Below are 20,543 nucleotides of genomic sequence, written 5' to 3'. Positions count from 1 at the left end.
ACTGAGGTAATTTCAAATTTTGTCTCTGCTTCGCTAATCTAATCTCATGGATCACAGCCAGATACCAATAAATATGCAGCTATGTGGTTAAATTTCAATTTTCAGGATTGATTTCTTCTATAAGATGTGACGTCTATATTATCAAGGTTCCAAGGTTGTTTCAGAGAGAGACTTGGTGGTACCTTCGCTTCTGCGTGCCTCACTGATGAGACCTCATATCATGTCGGAAATTTGCACCGAAGAGTCTGGCCACACAGGATACAAAACCTCTCCTAAAATTTCCTGACTGAAAATATGTATTGGGTACTCATAGCCGGGATCCAGGGATGGTGTAAAAGCTGCATTTTGCTCTTGTTGGCTTTGCATAGCTTTAAGGTTAGGTGTATGGATTCCATTCATTGCCTCTTCAAGCCGCATGGCCAGGATGCTACGAAGATTGGGCCTCGGCTCATTTGTGGCAGCCAAAGTTTCCAAATGGACGCGTATATTAGTAATATCTGAAAATAGTCAGTACGTGAAGATATATGTCAGCTAGATTTCAACGATGAGTGCGTCAAAAGAGACGAATAAAAAAACCTAGCTTACCATCAGGCTCTCCAACCCCACCCTCTACCCCTTGCAAGACGATCAAGGCCGCCCAAGTAATCATGACCAAGTCCCAATTGGACCAAATTGTTTTATCATCATTGTGCAGTTTGATAGTTGCTCGGGCTGAAAGTAGCAGTTCATATTGTTCGTGTGGTGTCATATTCTTGGAATACAGGTTGCATCCCCGGGCAGGATGGTATATAGACAGGACCAGAAGTCTGTGAAGCACATATTGCCGGAATACAGTTATCCTGTCAACATGTGAATCGTGTGTGTTCTTGGTGAACTCAACAAGCCACTCATCGAGCCGCCTGGCCCAGTCACGAATCACTGCACCATCAACTGCAGTAAAGGGCGATAGTGAACCAAATTGCGAGACTGGAGTCATGCCTAAACCACTCGAGTCATTCCCAGTAAAGCAAGACCAGATTGTGGGAAGCTTTCTACCAGTAAAATGCGACAATCCCACGTGCATCATGCGAGACAAACGATGCAGCTGGTCGCCATGAGAAGTGCGCAGTGGCGCAATGGGAGGGTCGATGGGGATAACAGGCGATGACAGATGCAAGGAGGCATGTTCAAGATCTACAATTTGCACGCCGTTGAAGAGTTTTCGCCAGTCACCGGCTTTCTGCTCTTCCAGAGAGGGATAGTTCTCGAGGATAAGCCGGTAGGCAATCGATATCCAAACACCGGTTTCACGTACACGTGCCTCTGCGAGTAGTCCGGCCAAAATAAGTGCCAATACGGTCTGAAAAGCCCACTTTTCTGCATTTGCTGGATCTTTTGGTGGTGTTCCAATAATACTGTTGGGAACAGTGAGCTGAGATATAGCGCTGCATAGGACCGAGAAATATTTCGGTGCTAGTGGAGCAACGTCGGCAGTTCCACGGACGCTGGAGCAATAAAGAATGGCGGCAAGGAGAAGCGGGTTTGGAGATAAACATCGCTGTTGGGCGGGAAGGAAATGAAAACCGGGCATTTTTTCATGGAATCTAGATACAGTTAGCAGGCAGCCATAATATAATTGACCGTTGGGCTCTAACGTCTGAAAGAGATGCTTGATCAAGTCTCGTTGCCATAATCCCTGCTCGGATTGACTAGGTGTACAGTGCTCTAGACAGGCTGTGGCTTCCCATAAATGCTCAAACTCCTGCCTCTCACTTGGCAACCCTTCAAGCTGGATAACGTCTACCTCTGCGTCTATCTCTGCCTCCTGTGGTGAGCTTGGATGGCTTGAAATCCCAAGGTGTTCTTCTATGGCTTTGACTCGACGCATAATGTCCACGGAGAAGCTCGAGATCATCACGTCAGGGACCCCGGCGGAGCCAAAGCTGTTGAGCCTCCAATACCCCGCTGCATTAGCACGCGGTACAAAAACGCATGGTAAACCCAAGCGCTTACATCGGCGACAGATGACGCCGTGGTCAATTCTGCATTTCATCTTCTGCTTGCGACAGTTGACTGTGAAGACAAATATGGTTGAGTATTTTTGAAGGCCGTCTGGTGAGGACATACAGTGATAATATCGTATGATAGAACATCAATTCAACTTACTGCATGCTTTACGAGCTTTGGGCTCCATGGTTCTGAGACAATCATGGGCGCTTGTCGCTGTGCTTCCCGGCTTGGGCGAGGTGGAAGTGCTGATGTCGATAGGTGGCATTGGTGTCCCTGTAGATTGACAAGCTGATATTCAAATTTTTATGTATCCTGTAAATTGACTCTAATTGTTTTTGAGAAATCCAAGGCCTACTTCTGCGACATTTGGAATGAGTGTCCTGGTTCGGGCGGAGATTAACATGCGTCACGCGTACTCTTAGCGGGAAACTAAATGATCTAGACGATGGAGCAATCGAGCAATGTTCATCGCCGGTCACGTGTAATGAGTATCTTTGCTTAATTCAAGAGCAAAAACTCGCTTTTGAAGGAAACAATAGATTGTATTATCTACTGGTCGCGGCCCTTAGATTTATGGTTGCAATAACGCTGCTTCGTTCCTATTAGGTAGAGTGCTCGCCCTTGACATCACAGGACATGGATGGCGGGTCGTGTCTTGATCAACAGGAAATAGTAGATAGGTAGTCATCGGTGGATTCGGAAAAGGATTTGAGAATCCATAATTTTCTCAATCAAAAAGGAGCGATATTCATGATCATGTTATCGGTGGAGAATGGGAGAGAAACCCCCGAGGTTCAACCGACCGGTTAATTAAAGGCGGGGGAATCGGCCATCCCTTTCGTATCGGCGAACAGGATTTAATACCCGATCTCTGCCGAACAATGCCAGTCACAAACATTTCCTACGTTGTACCTTCTACCTTTAAAGGAGTACCTACGTTTCAGAATTCTGATCGGCTTCCTGAATCTCTTTCTCTGTGAGAAACAGCTATTCTGTTTACTGCGGCGACTCATATTGTAATTTGAAAGTTGCAGAAAATTCATGTTCTATTGAACTAAATATGATCGGTAGCTGTATGAGGCAAAGTTTATGCACCTTTAAGCCATCCTACTCATTCGCGCAAATATATATCAACAGGTGTACTTGAACTTAAAGGATATTTTAGGTACTCCTTCAAAAGTAGAGGGTACAACGTAGGAGATGTTGTAAATAAGATTATCCTCAAGAGAAGTGCCGTACATGACAGGCTGCTTCTCTAAACCGTCAGCATTGATGATGACATCCAGACATGGCAGATCCTCAAGACCTGCAATAACCTTCTTTTTGATAAGAGTCCAACTTGGGGGGACTTGGGCTAGCGCAAAAGTAAAAATGTTAGTACCATCCTGGGTAGTATTCGGATATGTTATATCGAGGCTGTTGGGTCCCGCAACTGCTTCAATGGTAGAGGCTGTTGGATACAGAGAAAAGAATGTCATGTAGGGATATGGGGTATGACTTTTGTCTCCGGCCCATTGCACGATCGCAGGGACATATTGCACTCCACGATTTATGGTCTCATTAACTTGTTCAGCACCGATCATAAGTGGGGCGCTAATCCAGGAGGTTACGATCCGGATCTCCGCATCGGCACCCAAGGCATCGGGAACATTTTTCGTTATCATACGTTCACCGTCCCAGTCCTTATTGGATCCAAGCCATGCGGCGTCTTTCGTAGAAATGTGTTCAGCGGCCACATCCATGATGAGTGCCAAGGCAGAAGCCTGCGAAACATCGTACAAAAGATCAGTCTCAAGCTTGTTAGATTGTGGGCCATGGCCGTAACCGTATAGACCCCACCAGAAGTAGGAAATCACGGCAGAGTTGGTCGTCATATCTCTTGTATAGGCTCGATCATACTGTTATAATGAATACTTGCGTTAGAATGATCTCGCTATCAGAGGTACTACTAAAGGATATCCTACCGGGCCCGCCATATTGCAAAGATAAGGATTATAATGAGCAGCAATATCTGCCCAGAGGTCTGTCAGAATGATCTTGGCATTTTTGGTCATCGAGGCTTTTTTAGGGCCATATTTTATGGCTCCTGCAAGAGCCCAGATATCCATGCCATAGTATGTCGGCGCATTGTACTCGGATAACACATCTGATCCGGTAGACTGGAAAAGCTCGAGAATTATATCGGCTTGGTCATTGGCATAATTGACAAAAGTCTGAGATGAATGATCTTAGCAACGAATAGAAGTGCTCATATAAAATTAAAGCAGTTGACTGACCTCATTCCTGCGACGTGCACCAATCCAAGAAACGTACCATGCCCGCATGAGGGCTGGGTTCGAATACGCGGGTGTAAGGTTGTCACCTTCCGGAAATGAGCCATTTCGACGCATGGAACCGACCGCTGCAATTTCCAGACTGTCCTCGATCCGGGCCACAAGGTTATTCCCAAGCAAGTCGGAAAACTCTTCGACAATCTGTACAAGCTGCGTGCCAATGAACTCTCTCCAATTGGGATCATAGGTATCCTTTAAACTTTCAGCATAAGATGATTCCCTTCCACACACCTTCTTTATCTTGATAACCCAAAAAGACTTACATAGATAGATGGTGGATATAACTCTGAGTCTGGAGTCGGATAAGGCTCATCTGGTGACAATTTGAAGGTTCCATACCACGCAGATTCGTAGCTCTCGGTCATTTGGCAAGTAAGGCTATCGATTCCGCAATCAGTATGGGGATCAATGAAATCACTGAATGCATAACCTTATGAGACTAATCTGGGCTTACATATTTTCTATGGCTGCTTTGGCATTCGAAACATCTTGTCCTTTGTTGCGATACAGTAATCCGGCAACATACCAAGCCGTAAAGCGTGTTGACCATGGCCCGTTGTTGGAATACCAAACATACTTATACGAATCATCCCAACGCTTGTCATTGACGAACATAGACCAATCAAAGAGGTCTTGAGCATCTGTCATATCCCAGTGTCAGTGGGCATCTTGAATTCTTTAATATCTGTTGGTCACCGACTTTTCGACAAACTCTTGGTGATCTGAGCAGTTGAAGCCCCGGTCACTAGAATGGACCCGGCGATGACACCAGAGGTAATTCTGTTCAACCTCATCTTTGTCTTTTTGTTATACCCCTTAGTCGATCTTCACATTTGTACATTATATATTGACAGGGGTAAAAGGCTTTTTAGGTGCGGAGGTAGCTTCAAATCCTTCCAGGGCGAGTATCCCGGGGTAAAACATCGATGCTAGAGACTGTGTCGGTTCCCCCCAGCAGTCCGGGCTTTTGGCCGTACTTTACCGGTAACATCTCGGAAGAAACAGACATCTTAGATTCTCCATCAATCGTATTGACAGACCCATTATCTCGGATTGAAGGATCTGGCTTCCCCGCACACCAAAGGGGGTGGCCCCACTCATATGTTCTGGAGGCAGGATTTGCACGGCCATGTCCGGCTAGATGGCTACGCGAATTCCCGCACCAAACAACCATTTCAATTTTATTCATCAATCTGCGTACCCATAGACTTCAGGTAGTGGATCCACAAAGTGTGTTTCCATCTGTGCGTTACTTAACGCATGAGAATAACCTGTGGGCAGATTTCGCCTCGGATCTGCGAGGTCGTTGTTTGATGTCCACTTAATGTCCTGTGGCATTAATTCCGAAATGTATGTTTAGACAAGTCTCAAAAGCCAGTATTGGCTCTCAAGAAGATCAGCAAAAGGAGTCCCAGGTATTGCATATTTATTGAAAATGATAACATGCTAGCTCTCTAAAAATACCCTTCCAGAACATAGCTACTCTATTATGGCAATGATTCGTTTTCTGTCACCAAATTCTTCGCCGTTGAAAGAGGCTTTGTGTGCTCACCAAGCTTCTTCTCAGTCATGGATGCTGTTTCGTCAATCAATTTAGTTTCAACCTCATCTCCATCGAGAATTACAGCAGTTTCCTCGAGACTGAGACAGCCAGTCTCCACAAAAAGAAAGTAGACCACGACAAGTTCAAACGCCAACCATACATCGTAAGTAATGTAATATTTCCATCCGCTGTTTGTGACGCCTATCGGGTTGACATACTGGTTGAAAATACTGGCAAGGGCAACAAAGAGGTTATATAGCACAAGGCCACGAGCACGCAAGTCAAAGGGAAGAATCTCGATGCAATAGGTCACTTGCAAAGGTGTCCATCCAAGTGAGAAAAAAAGTTATACATGAATATCATGGCTAAAACAGCCTTCGCATAGCTGTCACCTCCAGTTCCATCCAGTGCTGTCGTCTTTTCGTAAGTGGCCTCGAGCGCAGTCCAAACGATGTAGACGGCCAGAATCCCTCCAGTAGAGATAAGGAAAAGAGTGCGGCGACCGAATCGATTCATCACAGAAGCAAAGACAAGGCTCCAGATCATTCCCCACAGCGTGAGAAGAGCATTGATGAGGGTTTGTGTACTTTCTGCCGTGTAGCCAATTGAGTTGAGAATCAGAGTGAGATAGTATGAAATAAGACCATTACCACTCCATTGTGAGAAAAACCCAATGCAGAGAATAATGAAAAAGCGCCTCAAGTTGGCCCTTCCGTGAAAGAAAGTCAAATATGACGTATTTTCTCTGGCTTCGGTCTCAAGCCGGAGGGCGGTGCGAATCTCTTCCATTTCCAGGGTAACAAGGGGATCGGAATCATTGCCATTGGCATGATATTTGCAAATCAGCTTCCGCGCTTCGTCGTCTCTGTCTTGACTGATAAGCCATCGTGGTGATTCCTCGACGAGGAAGCAGAGTCCGAGCTGTATTAAACTAGATAGGCCTTGGAGAAGTGATGGTATGCGCCATGCCCAGGTATTATGAACGCGAAAAGTGCCATAGGTTATCCATGCTGCGACTAACGCTCCCAAGTTCCAAAGACTGTTGTATATGGCCACCTGCGGTCCCTGCTGTTTAGGAAAAGCAAGCTCTAGAAGTAGAAGTGGTGCTGCGGTGATATTGAGGACCAATCCCATTCCAATGATCCCTCTAGCAGCAATGAACATGCCGACGTTTTGTGCCGCTGCTTGGAGCACAACACCAATCAAAAGGATAAAAGCACCGACGAAAAGAACTGGACGACGGCCAAACTTATCACAGCTAATCGCGCAGACTGGCATTGTGACAAGTTGGCCGACATTTTGAATAGCATTCAACCTGGAGGCTTGTTAACTTCCACAATTTTCCAAATTCAGTGGTATAAATTGGGAAGAGCTACTAGAAGCTCTTTAGCTGCCACTTACAGGCCTAGCTCAGATGCCCCAGGGTTATTGAATGAATTCTTCCAGGTGGTCAAGGATTGAAGCCCATTCATCATAGAGCCATCATATCCTGTCGCATAGCTCGAGATTTGGAAAATGACAAGCATGAAGTTCAACTTTACGATGCCCGAGTTAGATAGCCATGAGAGCGCCTTACTCTTATCACCAATACCACCCACAGTAAATGGTAACTCGGGATTGAGTGAAGGGCGAGTCATTTTGCGGGATAAGATATGAAATGAATTAGGAAAAGCGATAGTCTGGAGATTGACTCTAAAAAAGGGGAGTCTGGCGTGAATGAAATTAGGCCCCCATCAACTGGCATTCATCCACTTTAAAGATGACATGTATTCACTATGCTCGGAATAGCATTGCTATCGTGGCTTGATGAACTAAAATTGGCAATTTTGACTACGCTTATCATTCCAGAGCCTTAAGGCAGAGTCATTTCTGGCTTAACCGATTGGGCTTCCCGCAATAAGAGACCTGAGCGGGGTTGTCCATGTGGACAATACGTAGCTCCGCGAGTTGTGATTAAGATAACGGGGATCTCGCCGAACTTTGCCGGTTCCCGGGTTGGGGGCCTGTCCTCACGACTCTAAAAGATTCGATGCTCATTGGACTGTCCCCGCTCTTTGTGGGATTCAAAATAGAAATGGATTATTTGAAGCATAGAATGTTCCTAGACTTAAGCTATTTCTCTTGGCTATTATTTTCGCCACGGATAGTAATTCCTCAAGGTGTACAGCGCAAATTGCAAGATAGTTAAGGAGTCAGGTGACAGAGGTAAGCTCTGAAAATGATGCACCATCGAGACATTGACATGAATTAGAGGCCTTGATATATTCAAGAATCTTATGGGAGTAGCTCTAGTGGCATGACATGATGTAAGGGCAAACAATCTTGCTGGAAGTATTAATAATATTTTCATAGGTTCGTCGTCATATTCTGTCAATTTCTGTAGGTCCTTTGAATGTCACGTATACTTTGGCTATCAATTTAGTACCTTCAGAATACCATGCAGTGTACCACTATTTCAAAATTCAAAGCCAACAGACAATTCTATTGCTGTCTTTTCAATACTTCTTGATATGGCATTATGAAGACTCGGCTGTGTATAAGCTGTCAAAAACCCATACTTCCGGGTCACCAAAATAAAATTCATCCAGATATATGTCCTATGCCGAAAGATTTTATTATTAGCCTAAGTTCTTCAATGTTGAAATAATAACTTACATTTAGTGTTGTCGAATCAGTGAGTGATGATTCAAAGGGGTGCATCGTGTGGGCCGCGTTATGAGACTGAGTGCCCATTGAATTTGCCTGATAGATGGATTTAGTTTTTAATAGAGTTTAGCACCATAGAGCATACCTTGTTGAGTGAAATGCCAATGATATTCTCTTTAGCAAGCTTAATATCCTCTTGCGAGGCCAAGACGCGGTAATACTGCCTTGCCACTCGATCTATTGCTTGCTGGTTCTCTAAACTCGACCGATCAGGCGACATCGCTGATCGAAGTAAAGCAAAACCGGCAGATATATACCAATAATGTGTATAGCCCGTTCCAAGTTGGACGATTCTATCTTGGAGCATATTGAGAGCGCTGTCGATGTATTGAAGAAAAACGGAGATGTTGGAATTCAAAAGAACATCCTCTGTTGAGAGTATGAGCTTTGTTAATGTTTGAAAATCGTATGTCCACTCACGTCGAAGGCTAATGGAAATGTACGAGTTTTGGCAGATAACGAGCGCTGCTCGAAAGTAGTCATGTCGAAGTAATAGTAGAGCATAATTACCTAACTCATTAAGTTTTGCATACTGGTCCAAAATACTCGCCGCTGCATCAAAACAAACCATCCTAGAAAGTGAGTGGCGAGATGTTCTTTCTGTTTGTCGCGCAAATGGACCATGCAGGAGAATCAAAAATTGTCGAAGTTGAATATCAAGGAGGGTTCGGGCCACCAAGGAGAGACCTTTTTTATCCGGCTGCACTTCTTCCTGGGGTGGAAGTTTTTTGATCTCGTTTATTATCAACTCTTCGTAGTTAAGAACATCCTCGTATTTCAAGGGTGAGCCCAAATCGTTCACAATAGAGTTCAACGAGACTCGCAGAGGGAAACTCAGATTTGATAGTCGCAGGAATGACGTCGGTGTATATCCAAAGGTAGACTTTGGTGATTCCTGGTCCTCGATTTCTTCAGATAAATTTTGGTCTTCAATATTCAGGACATTTTTCGTGTCAGTGAAGATTCCAGCTGACACGGAGGACATTCCGCGGTCAATAGAACTCTGCAGTTCGAGCTCAGTCATTGTTGCCCATAGCCGACGTCTCATTTCTCGATCAAAAAGGGATACTCTTTCCCCAAGAAGGCCAGGATCGCGATGAAATCCCGCAGCCATTGCCTCCCTCACCAGCGCACCCGCCTCGGTCCAAAGACGCTTTTTCTTAACTGTATTGGCTTGCTTGGCTAAAACCAACAGGCAACGAACTTGCCATATGGCGAGATAAATATTCTTTTGGCTCTGACACTTCAGCCACAACTCGCATACCTCAATCCACAGCGTGGCACGTTCTCGAGCGATGGAGCTATCTCCAATATATCTAATTTGATCACTCCGAGATAGGCAGCTAACAGATGCCATCATCAATAAGATGATCACCACTGATGCAGGCCTCGAAGATAGTGGCTCTTGCAGGATTCCAGTGTATTCCTTTTCGAAGCTAGGTATATGGAGGATTCTATAAACGTCTTCGAAGGTGTCAAGATAGAGACGAACAAGTTGGTCCATTTCCTCTCGATCTGGAAGTAAATCTATTAGTTCCATAGTGGTTAATGATAAGATGGAAGTTCTTTCAATCTTCCACTTTTTTTGTAGGTCCTTTAGGTCAACTTGAACCCTCCAAAGAGATGATTGATGCATGATGGTCTCTTTCATGAAGGATCGAAGCTCGGGAAACTATTGAGAGTCAATCATTTAGACACAGAAAAGGAACGGAGCTCAACCACTGTACATGTCCAATCAAACTAGCAGGATTACTGCCGCCATAATACTGTGTTTTGAAATTCTCGCCGCGAAATATGACTGTCCTTATGGAGTCTTGCGCACGTGGAAGATTAGGAAGCCCAGCACTATCTGCTTTTACAGCCGGGCGCTCTGCATCAAATACGGTAACCGAAGATTCTTGACCAAGTAGTTGCCATGTGCCTTTATTTTGATCAACTTCCAAGTTTGAGGCTATGTTTCCGACCGTGTCAGTCCGTCTAGGGGAGTCCTCTTGAGTAGGCGCATTTGCCGTCTTGACCAACGAGATCAGCTGCTCGGACTGGTTAGACAAAGATGGAGGTGTGTCATAAATGCAGATTTCTGCTTGTTTGGCCTTTCGACATCTGCTGCATGACGGATAGCCACGGTCGCATTTCAACTTACGCCGCCTGCATTCATAGCAGGAGAACGCCTTCCTCTTGCGCTTTCCGCCATTGGCCGAAGGACCTGAGGGGGAAGCGGATGTCGATACTCGTGTATTCGGCGATAACATATTTTGCCGATAACTGTATGAAAGCTCCGCTCAGGTTGATGCCGAATTCTGAAGGAATGGGGTGCGAATGTCGTGAATGTTGGAGGTCGCGCTCGGTGATCGAGTATCTCCGACAACAATTCCGACAAAGCCGAGCCCGTTCGGCCGAGATTCCTTCGCATCTGATAATGTTTTTTGCCCTGTGACTTGTCGACGATACTTTCAGTTGCGTAGCACCTAGGTTATCTGATGCCCGGCAAACATAGCTGAAGCGCCAAGTCCGAGCCCAATGGAACTTTCAGTAAGATCGTTGCTTGAGAAATCTAGGCTATAAATTCAAGTGTTTCCACCTTGCATCTTCATCATTAGATCTACTCCGCAGTCAACGCGATAGTCAAACCTCAAATAAATCTATTACTCTGCAACGATGTCTCTGGGAAATATCAATTTTAGAGCGGAAGTCGAAAGCCATGTGGAGTCCCACCTGATTCGTCCGACTCCCGCCCATACGAATACATACGATAATAGTATGAAGAACGGACTGCCCATGATCGCGGTTTCACCAGTTCAAGGCAAATTCACGTCTTTGCTTGCGTCTATGAGCGGTGCGAGCAATATACTGGAGATAGGCACTTTGGGAGGCTATTCTAGCCTCTGGTTTGCCGAATCCATCAAAGGCAAAGGCAAAGTTACAAGTATTGAGGTCGATAGTCACCACCGGGAGGTTGCCATACAAAATCTCAAGTTTGCAGGAATCAACTGCCCTGACGAGGTTGATATCATTCTTGGAAAGGGTCTCGATGTCTTACCAGTTCTGGAAATGGAAATCCGGGATGGAAAGAGGTCACCTTTTGACTTCATCTTCATTGATGCTGATTGGGAAAATCAGTGGAATTACTTCGATTATGCTGTTAAGCTATCGAAAGGCAAGGGAAGTGTGATATATGTTGATAATGCTGTGAGAAATATGATCGAGACCGGCATTGTTGGAAAGTCACAAGAGGTAGAAAGCACTGATCTAGTGGCTAAAGTTGGAAATGATAGCCGTGTTGAGGCTGTCGTCATGCAAACCGTCGGAGCCAAAAGCTATGATGGCTTCTTAATGGCTGTCGTAAAATAGCTACCGATTGAAGACTTTACCTGGCACGTATCAGTTTGACTCTCCAATAATGGATTGTATGGGAAATGATGCAGGATATGGAATTGCTATTTTCCGAGAAACATCACATAACTGGAGGAAAAGGGTTCATAAGACAAAATCTTCAACTTTCCAAATACAAAATAAATTTAATCAATCCAGAAAATTTCATGTGATTATTGATTCTTCTCGTGACGATCTCTGATTGGCCTGCATGCTTTCGTCCAAGTTGTGAACAGTGAGCGTAGAAAGCGAAGTCGCGGAGGTTTATAGATCAAAGTCAAACTTGGGTACAAATGTCAACCACTCGCTCGATGGTCGAGCCAGCGGGGTTTGCAGCATCAATGTTCGTGGGACTGACTTAAAGTGCCATGCACGTCTTGGAATCAACTTCAACCAAAAATATAATCCGGCGCTAATATTCAAGAGCTGGTTGAATAGTTCTGTCGCTGACCCACTTGAAAATTGACTTGCTTGTTGGATCGTTTCACAAATCTCTCCCTGCATTTGAGACGCCACTCATCCCACTAGCGTCGCATCGGTTGCAATTCAATCGATACACTATATCTCGGCGCTAAAAATAATGCTTTGATGGATGAATCCTGCTACAAAACCCTTGGACATATTGAAACGCAAATATGAGAGGTGAGGGTCCACACGACGGAAGCTGCTCCACAGGATTTGAGCGTTTACATTTCGCCCCGATCAGAAAGTTCGCATCTTGTGGAGAAACTTATTGCCTCCAACTTCAAGGGTCCAGGGTCTGGGACTTTTCTGGGTCTTGAAGTCACGAGTATTTTTGGAACTCATGTTATTCGTCGGAAACCTAACAGCTAGCAAGCGGGGCCAGAATGATCCCTCTAACATGAAGCTCGCCATGCATTAAAATTCCACCAGGCTGTCCCTGGATGGGTCTCGACCTGAAGATGTGGCCCGGTCCATTTATTTTAGGGTTTCGTCATCGAGTGATCGGAAACAGGGGGAAAATCGTGATCCTTTAAAAGATGCCCAGACCTCTGATAAGCGCAGTGAAGAGGCGTTCTTTCTTCTGTGCCTCCCTCTCACTTCCATTCATTTTTCTCTTCTGTCATAGCAGGCTTCCTTGTTCAAAAATTGAACGGGATTCCCTTCCCTTCTTTTCACTCTTTTAGTTCATTCTACGCTCCTGTCCTCCCAATTTGATTAGATCTGACAATATGTCGATTTTGAGGGTCGCCAGCCTCTTTACGACCTTGATCTCACTCGTGGCTGGTCATGGATACATTAAGGAAATCGATATTGATGGCCAATCTTATACGGGTTACCTTGTGAACGATAATGGAGGCGGCTCGAAGATTGGCTGGTCCACGTCTGCCACCAACGATGGCTATGTTACCACCGGCTACAGTAGTCCAGATATCATCTGTCATATGGATGGTAAACCGGCAGCAAGTGCAGCACCAGTAAAGGCGGGTGGCACAGTCAAGTTACAATGGACTTCTTGGCCCTCGGACCATCATGGCCCTGTCATTACTTATTTGGCCAAATCCGATACGGATGACTGGTCAAGCCTTGACAAAACAAGTTTGAAGTTTTTCAAATTTGATCAAGGCGGCCTGATCAGTGGAAATACAGCGACTGGAACGTGGGCGACCGACCAGCTCATCGCGGCGGGCTCTAGTCGCACCGTCACTATACCATCTAGCATTGAACCTGGTAATTATGTGCTTCGTCAAGAAATCATCGCTCTACACAGCGCCGGCAACCCGCAAAATTACCCTCAGTGCATCAATTTGAAAGTCACTGGTGGCGGATCTGCAAGCCCGAGCGGAACTGCGGGTGAGAGCCTGTACAAGGCCAGCGATCCCGGTCTAACCATCGATATCTGGCACGAAGCCACCTCCTATGACATCCCTGGTCCAGCTTTGTATACAGGCGGAGACAGCTCAGATGAGAGCAACAGCAATTCGGAAAGTACAACCACAAGCACCACCACAACCACAGCCACGAGTACGACTACCATGGTCACATCTCAGACCGACGATGTTGTCTCGGGCTCGTCTGATGGAACCTCCACTACTACTGCCCCTGCTTCAACTTCCACTGCCGGGGTCATGAGTGGTGCTTGCAGCCAGAACTTCTATTGGTACTGCAATGGAGGCACATCCTACCAGCGTTGCGTCAATAATGTATGGTCAGAATCTCAGAATCTGGCCCAGGGAACTGAGTGCAAGGCTGGAATTTCCGAGAACTTGAGCATCACCGCCACTCGGTCGAGCCGAAATATGCAAGCTCGTCAGTTCTGAAAATCTTCGCGAAAAAGGAGACTATTGAGAAACCCAAGGGCGTTTAACGTCGTTATGTTGTTGGTGTGACTGAAGTGCCCCCACTCGTCTGCTGGATAGACGAAACGAGCCTGAAACCCCAGCCGTGCCGCCCGGCGGCAATTTATGCACAGGAAATCATCCACCCACAACGTATGGAAAGCCCAAGTGTATATATATAAGTCTAGTCTCAATAGAACTTCTATAAGCAAGCCTGTATTCTGTATTTAGTGCGGAATCGGTTTAAATTGAATCTGTTTCTTATGCTTAGCCCCCCGGTTTCGCATGGGTCTCGGGACCCTCCACTGCGGGCGCTACGTTCGGGGCGCGGAGCCTGATTGAACTAACTGGTCTAGCCCCAGTATGAAACGAGATAGGGCCGAAAGCGTCAGTCTTTCTGGGTAAGAAGGGCTGAGCGCCGAGCTTTGCCTGATTTATTTCCTCCATCAGCTACACATGGAATCTGCAACCCAGACCTAAAGCCCGATCAGGGAGGTCTGGCAATAAGCCCCCTGGAAAACATTGGCTCGCATTACAACAGGGCTCCCTGATTGGAGAATAAGAAAGCGTTTGGTAGGAGATAGTCGGCCAGCTTCAGTCAATACATGAAGTCCTTCCATCAATGTTGCTCTGAACCCATACAAGATATGCTTCGTATAAATACCGAAATACAGGCTTCTTTCACTTCAAAGCTTATCTGAGGATCGCTTTTCCCCGATTATTTCTTATTCTAAGAGAAGCGCGCACACTCATCCAAAAGGACCCAAAAGGACTGGGGAATTGACTTGCCTTCTCACTGGAGGTTCCTCATGTTTTGGGTAAGCTTCTGTGCGAGCCATCTTGGCAAAGGTAAGATTCGGAGGTAGTATACCATTTTAGCAATTAGTTATGTTTTCTGACTTAATACTAAGCTGACTTTCTTTATAGGGAAATAATTTCACTGTCACTGAGCGTTCAGCCAAAGAGATAAACGGTTCCGAGTGCCTCTCTGCCTTCAAGACGCTGGAGCAGCCTTCACTGCTTGATTTAGATGTTCACAGTCCCCAAAGACTAATTAAAATGAGAACACACAGACTGCCTGGGCAATTTATGGTCATGTTGATGCTATGGTAAACAATTTAGCTCCTGTGGAGATCGGCATTGTGAAAGAGCTCAAGTACATGTGATATGCGATGGTACCCGTTGCATCCTGATTATGAGGGCCACCAGATCAACGTATCAAGCAGCAAAGTTCCCCTGCCACATGTCGTCAGAGTCGAATCTTGGAAGTCTCAATATGAAAAGATTTTTCTGTCCGCTGAGGCGAACTCGCCGATCTATAACCCAACTGTTTGTCAGGTCGGTCAGTATGTACTTTTCGGCACCAGAATAATCGTGCCATATAGGATCCAAAGGCCTGATTGAGGGAATAGTGCCCCAAACTAGTATCAAAGGTTGCCAAATTCGGACTGCGCGCTCCTATCCTCGCTTTTGGTCACTTCCACACCTACATCCTACATTCGCGAAACCTGCAGTCGCCCGCCAAGCTCAGTGCCCGCTTACAACGAGATCACCCAGACGATCCAGACATATATTGATGCCGAGAATGGAACTTGGGCAGGTGACACGAAAAAGAGTTCCGAATCGGTCGTGGATGCGGTCCAAGGAGAAGGAAATTATGCTGGCAGATAGCTTCCACTTCAGCTGCCGGTTAGCTCGGACACCTTTGGTATCATGCGCGAGGATCTTGGGCAGAGACTGAAGATCTGTGACGAATGAGAGAACATTCTGTCAAAGACAGATCGCGAATGATTATGAACATCATTCGGTACTGATAAACTAGTTTCTGTCGGGGTCTTCGGTCCTCATAGGAGCCGTTCCATAATTCCCAGCAGGGTCGGCAAGCCTATCAAGCAACTGGAGAACTCGTCTGATCAAGTTGATAAGAGGTTGACATTAGCATCTGCCTTTGCAGCTAGCTCTTTCAAGGACCTCTTCTCCTTTTCGATGCCATTCCGTCGCTGTGCCGTATCGCAATGTTGAAGGTTTCCACAATTACATTCCCCATTTCTAAGCCAACGGTATGTAATGCTCCACCGATTAGCGCGCGGTCTTTGCGTTCCATCAGTAAGAGTGTCGTTCTTGCGCTTCTTGATTCCATGTGTCCAGTGTAGCCTCGAGTCACCAGCCATTTGCATCATGCTTCGAGGAGCCAAGTCAACGTCCACTCGCTCTTCTCCTCGGCGGAATTGCATGATCGCCGGTGCGCCTAGCGACAATGCGTACAGTTGGTCATACGGCTCGTGGGCATCCACGTGCGGCGGGATACCAGCTCCCGGAGGGTAATACTGCAAGCAGACTTGATCTGGCGGCCGGTTCTCGGTAGTCGGAATAAGTGGCTTGAGCCAGTCTGGGAATTCCTTATAGGGGATTTCCGGGTCGATGCCGAATGTTTTGTAGTCGAACGTGTAACCGAAATGAAGAGATGTGCGGCCAGGGCGGTCGGGCCATTTGAGTTCATTGAGAAAGATCGAGATCAGGCGCTGTTCGTGCTCGGAGTCAATGAAATCATCCTGCCAGAAAATTCCCCTGGGCACGATTGGTAGCTCCTTGAACCGAGTCCGATCATCCATCGCCCCTGGGCCCGATCTGGCGACAGTGTGAGAGGTGGTGGTGAGAGGGCACGAAGAGAAAAAAGTCCGCGGGCACGTGAGAAAGTTGGACTTCAAGCGGCGGTTCCCGCTTTTCCTTCACAAACCGCAGGACCTGCAGTCTAAATAGTCCGAAAGGCAAAGTATACAGTAATCAGCATAGATTAATACATCAAGATATATTTGATGTATATTCAGTTCGCAAAAATGTAAGTACTAAATGCCCTACCGCAAATTCTGCATGCATGCTTTCGCTCCAAAACTTTACCTTGGAGTATGTAAAGCTTTAAACCACGGATGTCGAATTCCCATTATAGAATACTGGGATAGATTATTATTGATCAAACATTCTTTTTCTTCGACAATTGATCTTGTGCAACTGAGATATTGATCACTCTATGTCTTTTAGCAGTGTGGCTGGGAGAGACACTCCTAATTTTCAGCTACCCTATCGGACTAGTAATGAATTAAATTGAACGGCTGAGCGCCCCTTGAACCCAAGCTCCCAGATCCATGCAGTGTGATCACAATTGCAGCTTGGAGTGCTGCAGCTGATCGGTGACCGGAGAGAAAGCTCGGGCCTGGCATTTCTCATTCTCTTTGTGCGACTCCTCTTTTAGAGCTCCGTTGATATGAATGGGTTTGACAATTTGCGTTCCCATACCAAGTGTTGAATATATTGGAAGGGATCGGGCCATTCATATCAGTCATCTCCTTCTTCATTCTCTTCATGAAGCATTTCCAGAACCTGTTCGCACCTACGGTGGACCTAGTGTGACCCCAAAGCATGACGGGGAATCCCAGGATATCCACATGGCCCCCAACCAATGATGTGGGAGGGGCGCTCTTCTTTGATTGTTGTCAGCCACCCAGGTTCGTGCACTTTGACTTCAATGCCATGCCCCTTTTTTGGTGGCGACCCTGGAATGGGCGAGAGGGACCCAACGGGCAATGATCGTTGCTCGATTTGAACCAAGCCAGGCTAAGGGGCGGCTTTAGGGTTAGATGTTCTTCGGTTTCTGGCTCTACCTTTCGAACTAGTCCCAACCACTGCATCGAACGCCTGCAAGTTACCCCTCTTCCTACAGTAGCCCCGCATATGGTGGCGGCATCATCGCGATTTCACCGAGGTAAGCTAATTTAAATAGCAGTAGCCGTCACATGGCGTGGCTGGGGAAAGATGCAAACTATGGTTTGGCGGGCGCTGGAACTAGGATGATTTTATGGTCACGTCCCCATTTCCATTTTTCCGACAGATGTACGGTAGTCCCAACTATAAGATCCCGATAGTTCGCGGTAGGGAAATATCTGTTGCTCCACCTCTCTCTTTTCTCGATCGTTTCAGTACTGTTCAGCTTTAGACACCATGACAGCCACTATCGAGCTCGAGCCAGGATATGTTGGAAACCTTGATTCCTCTCAGGAACAAAAATTGCATCAGTTTTGGCGAATCTTGATACAGTCATGGGATGCAAGCATTCCCAGTCCCGATCCGGCCCGCAAGTCTTCTATATCGTCTAATGTGCCCGACAAGTCTCACCGTCGCTTCTTCTCGTTTGGTCGATCACAGGCCCAGCCTACGGAGGAAGAGATCTCTGCAATTCCAGCCAATCTGCACGACACGCTCAAGAGTCTCGACGCAGGTGCAGCTGACCTGAAATCGATCGGCTCGCTTCTCATCAAATTACCTGGCGATCAGGTCAGGTCCGCTTTCTTGGTAATCCTCAAACAAGACCATCCTGATGCACTTCTCCTACGTTTCCTCCGTGCCGAGAAATGGAACGTCCCGAAGGCGTGGATCAAGTTTGTTTCGTCTTTGAACTGGCGGGTCAACGAGTACATGGTTGACGAAGAAGTTATGCTAAAAGGAGAGGAGCATAACTTAGAGAAATCTCGACGGGAGACTGATTCCACAGATAAAAAGGACGGCGAAGGCTACGTGCTCCAGTTGAACACAGGCAAGGGTTACTTCCATGGAGCCGATAAATTCGGACGTCCCATTTGTGTTGTCAGAGTGCGAATCCACAATCCAAGCGAACAAACACAAAAAGGGCTGTTTGACTATATCATCCACTGCATTGAATCAGTTCGCTTCCTCCAAGTTCCTCCAGTGGAATCAATGGTAAGTCGAAGTCCCCGATTGGCTCCGTGTCTTCGGATTCCAAGGGCCCAGCATCACTGGGCGGCCTTTTAGATGCTGAAATACATTAGGCAATCGTTTTCGATCTGACTTCCTTCAGTCTCTCGAACTGGGTAAGGAAAAGGTTTCACTACGTTCCTCCTCTACTATCTCTTACTCGTGATACTTAGGACTTTCCTCCCGTCAAGTTCATCATCGATAGCTTCCAAGAAAACTACCCCGAGTCCCTGGGAGCTATGATCTTCTATAATGCCCCGTGGATTTTTTCCGGTTCGTTCTACCTCGATTTAATATAACCAAGCAATATCTTGTGACCTCTTGAGTAACGATGATCCAGGATTCTGGAAAATTATACATGGCATTCTCGACCCAGTGGTCGCCTCCAAGGTCCATTTTATCAGCGGTGCCAAGGAACTAGAGGAACTTGTTCCCAAGTCCCAGATCTTGAAAGAGCTTGGCGGAGAAGAAGAATGGGAGTATGAATATATTGAACCTACTCCAGGCGAGAATGACAGGTTGAAAGATACTGCTACGAGAGATGACATCCTCGCAAAGCGAAAGCTTCTTGGAGACGAACTCTTCAATGTGACGAGTGAGTTGATATCAAAATCAGACACTCAATCTCCCGACTCTGCCGACTCTGTGCAAAGCCGTCGAGCTGAAGTGATCCGCAAGCTTAGCGAAAATTACTGGGTGCTCGATCCGTATGTTCGTGCGCGCAGCCTTCTAGATCGGACCGGGGTGATTAAAGAGGGGGGGGACGATTGACTTCTACCCCGCGAGAGCTCCAACTCAAGTCAACGAGAAGCCGGAAATTGCGGAGAAAGCTGTGGATGATGCTCAAGTGCCGACAATTGTTGCTTGATTCTCAAACCGATCACTTTGTCTGAATATTTTCCGGTTCTTGTTTCTTATCGCTTATTATTAGGGCTGTTTTGTATACGTGCACAAGCAGAATTGGATTTTTCCTGCGAAAGAGTCTTAAATAATATAGCAAATCTTTTTTTCAAGTTGGCTTGCTTTCACAATGACGACTTATGCTTCCGGCCTCACTAACTTTGCATACCAATCAATTACCTTATTACGCACTCACTGCACTGCTTTCATATGTATCCAAAGGCCCAGACAACCTCAAGTGACAACTGGCTGGGTACGGATTAATACTTCAAAAAAACGTTTTTGCGTAAACGCGACTTCTTTCAAATCAGGACTTCCTATTGAAACTGTGATGTTTTTTAAGGTATGAAATAAAATTTGGAGCCAGGACACGGGAGTGGGTGGAAGATGTGCGTTTCTTATGTGCTATGAGCAAAGACCAGATTGTATGTATGCTCAGGGAAATGGCTGTCGGTCATTGTTGCACTCTGTATCTCACGACTTTACGGTTTAGGTATAGTGACTGTTCAAGCGATTCAAAAACAGCACTCTCTAGAGAGCGGGGAGGCCACCTTCCAAGACCACGAGAAAGCCGATCAACAATACGTGTACATATGAGCTACCAAGTAGAACACAAAGCAAGACGGGGCTCAC

At 46.2% G+C, this 20,543-nt stretch overlaps 9 protein-coding genes across 9 annotated transcripts; 4 read left to right on the top strand and 5 right to left on the bottom strand.

Annotated features, from left to right (window-relative positions):
* Positions 1 to 213: 213 nt before the first annotated feature.
* On the bottom strand, positions 214 to 2,254 carry N7462_007305 (fungal transcriptional regulatory protein; the record flags this gene model as incomplete). The annotated part of the gene is made up of 5 exons (XM_057079023.1): positions 214 to 497; positions 586 to 1,583; positions 1,635 to 1,944; positions 1,993 to 2,091; positions 2,146 to 2,254. 5 exons carry the CDS (start codon positions 2,252 to 2,254, stop codon positions 214 to 216), a joined length of 1,800 nt encoding a protein of 599 aa, XP_056931693.1.
* Positions 2,255 to 3,119: 865 nt separating this feature from the next.
* On the bottom strand, positions 3,120 to 5,116 carry N7462_007304 (uncharacterized protein; the record flags this gene model as incomplete). Its single annotated transcript, XM_057079022.1, has 6 exons — positions 3,120 to 3,887; positions 3,954 to 4,202; positions 4,266 to 4,514; positions 4,586 to 4,700; positions 4,777 to 4,963; positions 5,023 to 5,116. 6 exons carry the CDS (start codon positions 5,114 to 5,116, stop codon positions 3,120 to 3,122), a joined length of 1,662 nt encoding a protein of 553 aa, XP_056931692.1.
* Positions 5,117 to 5,809: 693 nt separating this feature from the next.
* On the bottom strand, positions 5,810 to 7,502 carry N7462_007303 (uncharacterized protein; the record flags this gene model as incomplete). Its single annotated transcript, XM_057079021.1, has 3 exons — positions 5,810 to 6,160; positions 6,238 to 7,180; positions 7,267 to 7,502. 3 exons carry the CDS (start codon positions 7,500 to 7,502, stop codon positions 5,810 to 5,812), a joined length of 1,530 nt encoding a protein of 509 aa, XP_056931691.1.
* A 1,018-nt stretch (positions 7,503 to 8,520) lies between these two features.
* Positions 8,521 to 10,823, bottom strand: N7462_007302 (uncharacterized protein; the record flags this gene model as incomplete). The annotated part of the gene is made up of 3 exons (XM_057079020.1): positions 8,521 to 8,607; positions 8,657 to 10,243; positions 10,299 to 10,823. Coding segments are annotated over 3 exons (2,199 nt in total), but the record flags the coding sequence as incomplete, so codon positions are not given.
* Positions 10,824 to 11,229: 406 nt separating this feature from the next.
* N7462_007301 (O-methyltransferase) lies at positions 11,230 to 11,922 on the top strand (the record flags this gene model as incomplete). Its single annotated transcript, XM_057079019.1, has 1 exon — positions 11,230 to 11,922. The coding sequence occupies one exon, from the start codon at positions 11,230 to 11,232 to the stop codon at positions 11,920 to 11,922; it is 693 nt and encodes a 230-aa protein (XP_056931689.1).
* Positions 11,923 to 13,136: 1,214 nt separating this feature from the next.
* On the top strand, positions 13,137 to 14,225 carry N7462_007300 (AA9 family lytic polysaccharide monooxygenase; the record flags this gene model as incomplete). Its single annotated transcript, XM_057079018.1, has 1 exon — positions 13,137 to 14,225. The coding sequence occupies one exon, from the start codon at positions 13,137 to 13,139 to the stop codon at positions 14,223 to 14,225; it is 1,089 nt and encodes a 362-aa protein (XP_056931688.1).
* A 755-nt stretch (positions 14,226 to 14,980) lies between these two features.
* Positions 14,981 to 15,820, top strand: N7462_007299 (uncharacterized protein; the record flags this gene model as incomplete). Its single annotated transcript, XM_057079017.1, has 5 exons — positions 14,981 to 15,061; positions 15,171 to 15,275; positions 15,317 to 15,385; positions 15,513 to 15,593; positions 15,656 to 15,820. Coding segments are annotated over 5 exons (501 nt in total), but the record flags the coding sequence as incomplete, so codon positions are not given.
* Positions 15,821 to 16,156: 336 nt separating this feature from the next.
* N7462_007298 (uncharacterized protein) lies at positions 16,157 to 16,855 on the bottom strand (the record flags this gene model as incomplete). The annotated part of the gene is made up of 1 exon (XM_057079016.1): positions 16,157 to 16,855. One exon carries the CDS (start codon positions 16,853 to 16,855, stop codon positions 16,157 to 16,159), a length of 699 nt encoding a protein of 232 aa, XP_056931686.1.
* A 1,384-nt stretch (positions 16,856 to 18,239) lies between these two features.
* N7462_007297 (CRAL-TRIO domain-containing protein) lies at positions 18,240 to 19,878 on the top strand (the record flags this gene model as incomplete). The annotated part of the gene is made up of 5 exons (XM_057079015.1): positions 18,240 to 18,995; positions 19,085 to 19,126; positions 19,184 to 19,283; positions 19,351 to 19,717; positions 19,767 to 19,878. 5 exons carry the CDS (start codon positions 18,240 to 18,242, stop codon positions 19,876 to 19,878), a joined length of 1,377 nt encoding a protein of 458 aa, XP_056931685.1.
* Positions 19,879 to 20,543: the final 665 nt, after the last annotated feature.

The sequence above is a fragment of the Penicillium macrosclerotiorum genome (genome assembly GCF_028827735.1).
Source record: "Penicillium macrosclerotiorum strain IBT 26536 chromosome Unknown utg000007l_segment0_segment0, whole genome shotgun sequence".
NCBI lineage: Eukaryota > Fungi > Ascomycota > Eurotiomycetes > Eurotiales > Aspergillaceae > Penicillium > Penicillium macrosclerotiorum.
Note: the sequence above shows the minus strand (reverse complement) of the source record. Positions and strands in the feature narration are given on the sequence as shown.